The 8,924-nt window shown below is 39.0% G+C and overlaps 1 protein-coding gene across 1 annotated transcript; it reads right to left on the bottom strand.

Moving 5' to 3' along the window:
- Positions 1-2,518: 2,518 nt before the first annotated feature.
- On the bottom strand, positions 2,519-7,936 carry LOC308295384 (glucose-6-phosphate isomerase-like; the record flags this gene model as incomplete). The annotated part of the gene is made up of 9 exons (XM_080738439.1): positions 7,395-7,936; positions 6,311-6,446; positions 5,803-5,873; positions 5,504-5,580; positions 4,442-4,522; positions 4,108-4,257; positions 3,208-3,337; positions 3,033-3,103; positions 2,519-2,668 (listed from the first exon to the last, which is right to left on the bottom strand). Exons 4-9 carry the CDS (start codon positions 5,570-5,572, stop codon positions 2,519-2,521), a joined length of 651 nt encoding a protein of 216 aa, XP_080594565.1. The 5' UTR covers positions 5,573-5,580; positions 5,803-5,873; positions 6,311-6,446; positions 7,395-7,936.
- Between the last annotated feature and the right edge of the window lie 988 nt (positions 7,937-8,924).

Below are 8,924 nucleotides of genomic sequence, written 5' to 3'. Positions count from 1 at the left end.
ATGATTGTTCTGAGGTGGAATTAGGGAAAGAAAAAACATACAATTTATTGTTACAGTGGTGACACAATGGGCAGAAGGTACAGAGTGAGGAGATGACACAGAGCATATCCATGTTCCCAAGGCCCACCCTAACCCTACTCTAACCCGAATAGGACTCTGTTAGGAATGACCCCATGACACATGAGGGGTCATGTACTGCTAATGTGATTAGACTTGCTGATGTAGTGCAAGAACATAGGAGTCACTACTCCTGTTGTTATTGACTGACGTGTGATGAATCTGAAAACTTGCCCTCAGTTGCCAGAACAATACTGAATAATGTCTATGGAAAGGAAAGAAGGGCAGAAAAGTGTGCCTACTATCCAGTGTGCAGCAGAAAGAAGCTGCTCAAAGTTATCAAATACTACAGGACAGGAAGAGAACACATTTTGACAATACAAAAACAATTAAATTACTTCAAATAGCAGGAAAATTTGATACAATTACACATTACTGAAAGTATATTTGCATATATAAATACAATTATAACATGGTTAACAACTAACTTTATAATGGTTTTATTCCAGCATATTATCCTTTAATTTGATTGCAAGTACACAGTCACAGTGCTAGCCCAGTACAACTATGTTGCTAATGGCCCAATCAGTCAATAAATCTTTTTTAAATGCTATCACTGTGTTGTGTACTCTGCAAACCTTTCCATAATGAATTACACTGGAGTAACACCATAGTTAAGTTGTGTTACCCAGGAATTATCTAAACCTCTTGCTTTAAGACAATGCCATACAGTAGATTGTGAGCAATTACAGCAGACATATCTATGTGCAATGCAATGGAAAGCCCAATAGTTGACCACAGTGAGTAGTGGCCTCCAACCCACTGGAATATGCAAACATGATATAACAGTCACCAAACCAATCAGAGCAACACACAACAGACTTGGTCAACTTTCTTAGACAAGGCCACAATTCATCAAAATTTTCTTCAGTCAATGGCATACATTTTTATGACCATGAGCACAAAACAGTTTAGGAAACCTATTGCAAACTGTATAAAAAGTAACATAACTTGACCTGGCTTGGATCTGATGCTACACATGCTACTATAGTCTTCAGAGCCTTACCAATGCATTTTTTTTTTAATAAATACAAATCATTTTCATATAGGCATTTGTCATTCTCAACTTTTTGCAACTAGTCCCTTGCTTGCACATTTCTGTTAATATTTGTCTAATGGCATCATCATATTATGTGCATAGTCTTTTTACTGTTATAGAAAGTCTGTTGATTTGTATGTTATATAAAGCATACTGTAATAGTAAACACTTACATCCTAGAACTCAAACATGTTCTCTGTGTCGATGTCAAAGTCCTTCACTTTGGGCTAGAAGAGAGGAGATCAAAGTAAAATGTCACTGAAAGGTTAAATCCATTATCCAGTGTGGCTGGCATGGGGATATGGGGGAATCAGTGACATTGGAAATGGCTACTACTTACTGCGTTGGTGGACAGCGCTACAAAATGCTTGGCAACTGCAGATTTAAAAAAAAAAAAAAAAAAAAAAAGAGGGGCAAGAGAAACAGGCATAAAGCTGATGACAATGACATGTGACACTTGTATTCGATTATTACTCCCAAATTCGCTTTGGTTTTTATTTCAGTTGCATCTAAGATGCATTTTACTGTTCAGATGCTAAAAGCATCAATAGGACTTGTACCAAACAGTAGCAGTAACAGGAACAGGAACATTCTTGAACATATTTACAGCTTAAACTAGCATGGTTTTGAACCATTTCCCCAAAATTGTTTTCATATTTTTACCATATATACAGTACATAAAAATAATAAAATGAATCCAGTCCAAAATCAAACATAACCCATAGAAATAATGGAGGTGATGTTCAAACACTCAACACAACAGCCAAAATGTGGCTATGTGCACTTCAAATGACAAACTTTTCATTTTTCAAATGCTCAAATACTGTCAAAGTAAATTATGTTAACAGAGTACATTACTACAACATTCTTTCTGGTGTGCTTTTTATGGTTCTACATACCTGGAAAACAGGTGAAAATAGTGTAAATAAGTGGAGATCAGCAAATGTGTGACTTCAGTTTATCAAGTGGAGTGTCAACCTGGGCCAATGCTGCCACCTATTGACCAAAGGTACTATTTTTTGGGGGGGTGAGATGGAATAAAACATACAAACTAGGTCATCTTAAAAGGACAAAAACAATACAGTTAGTCTCAAAACACTTTGGCACAGAAAACGATCAAACTAATTGTGACCACACTTTAGTGGGCATCACAAAAGATGGATTAGAGTAGTAATAGAGTAGTGACGAGAACTTTATTTTTTATATAGGCTACTAACCATTTGAATCTTACAGTAATATCACTATTGTGTGGAACATTAGTCAAGAATATAGACAATGTACAAGGTCACAACACCTCCCAGTGTGAGATGTTGTGAGCTTGTAGATCTGCTATTCTTGGCAAAGAGGTTTGTTGTAACAGATCTATGATCTGTGTGCACCTACTTTGTGAGGTATCAGGTTCTCCAGGGCCGGTCCTCCCAGGCTGGTGCCCTTCAGCTCTTTGTGGGCCTCGTCTGAGGTCTTCTCCTTCATCAGGGCTTCTGTCTGGGCCAGAAAGTTGGCCACCAGGATCTGAACAACCAAAGAAAGAGTCAGGAGAGAATGGGCATTTTTTGAACCATTTAGAAAGAGATGCATACAGTTTGTTCAGTTGCCCACGGGCACTGGATTACAACAGATGAATAAAGCAGAGTGAAGTATGTACAATATGTACATACTTCATATTCAAAATGGTTAGATATCTTCTGCAAATAATGATTAAAAACTATGAGAACCGTTATTGTGTCACTGGGGAGAGTACCTTGTGATGAAGGTTGTCCCTGATTGGGTTGTGTTGGATCACAAACTGAAGCTCAGATCTGAGGGAGGTTATTCAGGCAAAGTTTTTCTTCAGGAAGTTGATAAGCCTGTTGGAGGAGGAATCATGGGACGTGACCTCAGAGTTATCTTTGAGCTCAGGTTTGATCTGCTTGGTCAGCTCGACCCTATGGGAAGGGAAGACAACAACTTAGTCAACCAACCCAAAAAAACACATTTCAAATGTTGAACAAAAATATTTTTTTAATATAATGCATCAGAGTAGAAGACAGGGTGTGTTAATATCACAGTACCTTGATGAATGAGCTGATAGAAGGCATGCTGTCCATTGGTCCTTGGCTCTCCCCAGACGATCGGTCCAGTGTGGTATGGGACATGGGTTCCACTTTTGCTGATATTCTTCCTGTTAAATTCCATGTCACCCTGTGGACCACAAGCAACGATCACAATCAGACCCAATGCAGCTTCTCTATCTCTGCCATCCTGACAGCAACCAGGCTTTCCTGATTTCAACCAGGTCAACGCTGCAGGGGGCCTAACACTTACAGTAAAACTTTGTGTCTGACTCTGAACTTTAGATACAGATGCTACTTGTTCACTCACACAAAACACACTGTGTACAGTATATTGCATGTATACAGTATGTGCACATGATGCAACTATAAGCCATACTGCCTGTCTGAAAGACTCTGAAGAAGTCTGTTTAGTGGAGTTACCTTAATAAACAGGTGTTTCATGCGAAACATGTTTTTTCAGCAAAGAATATCTAAAAAATTACTTTTTATAAAAAAAGTTGAATTGTTGATCAGGCAGTTGACTGGCAGAAAATGAGTTAGCCTATATGGAACCAAGAAAGTCAGTCGGATCAGCAGACAAAAAGAAAGCCTCAAATCCCTATGGAATAACATGATCATCAATATGATGTCATAGTACTGTTGTCATAGACTGGCCTGTACTTACAACTCAGTACATATAACCTGTTGTACCAACAGATGTTATTCCCCAGCTCCTGTCTTCCCATGATCATCAATATGATGTCATAGTACTGTTGTCATAGACTGGCCTGTACTTACAACTCAGTACATATAACCTGTTGTACCAACAGATGTTATTCCCCAGCTCCTGTCTTCCATCTTTCAGTCCCTCTGCCTCTCAACCCTTTTGTTCAGCGTTTCAGTCTCTGTGTGACTGACCTGCTGGAAGTCGGCAGCAAAGCGGTGCATATACTGGTCGTAGGGCAGCATGGTGTGGGTCTCAGCCTGGAAGAAGTTGATGTACCAGACTCCCAGCACAGCCAGAAGCACCGGAAGATTCTTTTCCAGAGGCGTGTTACGGAAATGATCCTGAGGTGGAATTAGGGAAAGAAAAAACATACAACTTATTTTTACAGTGGTGACACAATGGGCAGAAGGTACAGAGTGAGGAGATGACACAGAGCATATCTATGTTCCCAAGGCCCACCCTAACCCTACTCTAATGCAAATAGGACCCTGTTAGGAATGACTTCCCAACAGCAGAAACACTAACCTCCAGCTCTTTGCGGGCCTTGTCTGAGGTCTTCCCCTTCATCAGCGATTCTGTCTGGGCCAGAAAGTTGGCCACCAGGATCTGAACAACCAAAGAAAGAGTCAGGACAGACTATTAATTTGAACCATTTAGAAAGAGATGCTTACAGTTTGTTTAGTTGCCCACGGGCACTGGATTACAACAGATGAATAAAGGAGACAGAGGTACAGTACATGTTCTCACATTCAAAATGGTCAGATATCTTCTGCAAATAATGATTAAAAACTATGAGAACCGTTATTGGGTCACTGGGGAGGGTACCTTAATTGTGATGAAGGTTGCCCCTGATTGGGTTCTGTGACTGGGCAGGAATGAGGAAGTTGGCAGGAATCATTCTGGTGCCTAGTTGGATAACACATGAGTTGAACTGGTCAAAGATAGGAAAAGTGACATTTACAAAGGTCCTCAGGAATTTACAGCAGTGGCCAGCAAGTAAATCTGACCTCAGGCCAGTTCTTTTCTACTGCAGAAACATCATAAACTATCTGCTCAAAGTTCTTCCTCCAGACCAAATATGCCAACAGGGCAAGGGAACAATCTGTTAAAAGATCCACTACTTACCAACCAGAACTCCAAGCATAAAGGGACTCAGTTTCTTGAAAATAATTGAGTTGCTTGGTTTGTTCCCTTGGAAGACCTAATGTTGGACAGGGATGAAAAGAACATAACATAATTCAAAATTGGTATTGAACAAAACAGCAATCTACAGTGAGGTTTAAATAAGCAGACAAGTTAATGTCCATTGGGATATTAACCTCTGTAAAATTTAAGAGTTGAGTCTGGCAAGCTTAAAGGGATATTTTACTTTCAAAACAACTAAAATGTCAGGAGAGACTATTAATTTGAACCATTTAGAAAGAGACGCTTACAGTTTGTTCAGTTGCCCACAGGCACTGGATTACAACAGATGAATAAAGCAGACTGAAGTACAGTACATGTTTTCACATTCAAAATGATCAGATATCTTCTGCAAATAATGATTAAAAACTATGAGAACCGTTATTGGGTCACTGGGGAGAGTACCTTGTGATGAAGGTTGTCCCTGATGGGGTTCTGTGACTGGGCAGGAATGAGGAAGTCGGCAGGAATCATTCTGGTGTCTGGTTGGGTAACACAGAAGTTGAATTGGTCAAAGATAACACAAAGGAAAAGTGACATTCATGAAGGTCCTCAGGAATTAACAACAGAGGTCAGCTAGTAAATCTCACCTCAGGCCAATTATTTTCTAAGCCATTAATTAGATGGCACACAATCAATGGCTAATTTAGGAACTAGAACAAACCATCTTATATACAACTATATTGCTACAACAATTGACTCACGTCTTTAGCCACCTGGAGGAACCAATCCCACGCAGACTCAGCGTTGATGATGGTCTCTTGGGTGATGATGTCTAAAAAAGGTTGATAAACTGATATTAATGCCCGGTGAGTAGGTTGGTGCCTTGCATGGTTTCCTCCACCTCCGGTGTATGAATGTGTGTGTGAATGGGTGAATGTAATGCAATCTATGTAAAGTGCCTTGGATTAAAGTGCTATATAAATTTACCATTTACCACCCATAAGCCGTTTACTATATGTGCATGTCAACACAACTTCTTTGTCAGACTGGCATCATCATCCAAGACCAGATCATTTATACTTTTGATGTATGTAGGGATTGTAGGCATATGGCAAAGTGCATTGTTTTCACAATAATTAGGTTTGCATATTGTTCTTAATTTTCTACTGTATAGACTGTTAAAATGCTGACTTTAGAACATTACATAGTTTTACAATATAACATGTCTATTGGTTCACATTTGAACTGATACAGTTCAAGTATATTTACCAGTGTTGGCAGCAGGCAGTCCATACACTGATGATTTATCTCGGAACGGCCATGGCAACAGACTTCATTATGGCAATATATTTATTGAAAAGGCCCACTTCAACAGGATTGAGCCTATAAAAGACGAACATACATACTACACACACACACACACACACACACACACACACACACACACACACACACACACACACACACACACACACATGAGGCGTTGTGAGCATGTAAGATTGGCAATTTTCACAATTTCTGCCTCTATATATTTGACAATTTGGACAATGTTAAATTTGTCATTTTAGAGGTATTAAAAAGTCCTTCAATTTGCAGTTTAGAAATGTTGAGTGGGAAAACAATGTTTCACATAGATTCATAAGATTTTTTTATGAATCTATGTGACCCCCCCCCAAATAATGGGGGGTCGTGTGTGATGTGATGATGTCATCAAACGATAAAATCGACATCAACTCAACTTTTTACAGAGTCGAGTTGACTTCACCAGTTGTTAAAGGACAACTTTGTTTTTTTACAACAAGGGTTCATATTTTAGATTGTAATTAGAGAAAAGAAAAAGTGAATGTTAAAATGTTTTCATTTGCTTCGTTCTATTGTTTTAGAGATTCTTATTTCAGTGTTTGGGGCATGGACGTGTTGGAGTAAATATGTCATTTTACACAGAATAAGCCCATTCCCAAGATACAACACAACCTTTCATGGTTGGATGTGACTTATGGGGGCTAGAAGTGTTACTGTAAATAGCAATAAAGATACTGCTGGCTTATTGTGTCTAAAAATACATATTTAGCCACTTGTACGCATGCCCCCATGCGTACGCATGCCCCACATTTCAGCCCGGTAAACGTGATAAAACAATAGAACAAAGCAAATGAAAACATTTTAACATTAACTTTTTCTTTTCTCTAATTACAATCTAAAATATGAACCCTTGTTGTAAAAAACCAAAGTTGTCCTTTAATGCAACACACACTCAGTGAAATCAACTACAATTATAAAAACACAATCACAATTGGGTAGGGCCTATATGGTCAGATGCTTCATGATTTAGTGAATCCAGAAGGATACTTACAGTTCAAGAGTTGCAGGCGAACTTTGCACAGGAAGGTCTTTCAGGTTGCTCAGTCAAGCAGTGCCTGAAATTAGGTTTAAAATACATTAAAATACATTAAAATGGTTTGGGTGAGTCGTATCATTGGTATATTTGTTACATTGAAAGTTTCTTTGATGTATTTTTGGGCTCATTTGACTGTTAGTGTGTGGCATTCCTGGTTATTCGTAAGGTCCTTTTTTCCTGTTAACTTACAGCGATGTTCCACAGTGATGTTCCACAGTGATGTTCCACATGTCATCATTGTTGCCTATCTTCAACTTGAAACTAGTATGATTGTCTGTCTGTGGGTTTGGTCATTTGTGTGTCCTCAGGTGGCTGGTGAGGCCGGCCCTTGATTTACATGTTTTGTTGCAATGGGGACATATGTGAGCAGTTGTCCTGATAGTGGCAGTTTGAGGAGTTTTGGTGTCCTGATAGTGGCAGTTTGAGGAGTTTTGGTGTCGGATCCTAGTGGCCTTCTCTTGGTCTTATTTGCTTCATGATGTTGAACCAGGGTGCTTTCAACAGACACTTTAGAAGTTATTACACAGTACACAGGATTGTGGTAACTATAGTATGTTTGTAATATTCCTGACTGGATAACTTGACATTGGAAGGTTTTTCAAGTTGCTCGGTCAAGCAGTGCCTGAAATTAGGTGCTTACAAACATGGTTTAAAATACATTAAAATACATTAAAATAGTTTGGGTGAGTGGTATATTGAAAGTTTCTTTGATGTATTGTTGGGCTTGTTTGACTGTTAGTGTGTGGCATTCCTGGTTATTCATCGATATTCTTCAGGGCTTCATCATTTTTCTTTTTTAGGTGACAGAAATACTGTTAGAGCTTCTTTTTTCCCTGTTACTCTACAGCAATTTTACACAGTGATGTTCCATATGTCATCATTTTTGTCAATCTTCAACTTCAAACTAGTATGATTGTTTGTCTGTGGGTTTGGTCATTTGTGTGTCCTAAGGTGGCTGATGAGGCCGGCCTTTGATTTACATGTTTTGTTACAATGGGGACATATGTGAGCAGTTGTCTTGATAGTGGCAGTTTGAGGAGTTTTGGTGTCGGATCCTAGTGGCTTTCTCTTGGTCTTATTTGCTTCATGATGTTGAACCAGGGTGCTTTCAACAGACACATTAGAAGTTATTACACAGTACACAGGATTGTGGTAACTATAGTATGTTTGTAATATTCCTGACTGGATACAATTCTGTGGTTGAGAGATGAAAATGTGGTCCAACAGTGTGTTCTTTTCAGTGGTTGCACTTGTGATTACTTGTACATATCCTTTGGATTCAAAAACATCAAATATTGGATGTGGTGTGCTGGACAAAAGGTTTTCATTAAAGTCTCCACACACAATGATTGAGTGATGATCCATGATTTCTAAAGACCCCAAAAGGTTTTTCAGATTTGAGATGAATGAGTCAACATTGTAGGTTGGAGGTCTGTACACAGCCGCAATCAGTGCATTGAGTGGGGCTTCAACTTTGACAACCAT

This window comes from Nannobrachium achirus (genome assembly GCF_963921795.1).
Source record: "Nannobrachium achirus genome assembly, chromosome: 12".
NCBI lineage: Eukaryota > Metazoa > Chordata > Actinopteri > Myctophiformes > Myctophidae > Nannobrachium > Nannobrachium achirus.
The sequence above is the reverse complement of the archived record's forward strand: the minus strand, read 5'-3'. Positions and strand labels throughout refer to the sequence as shown.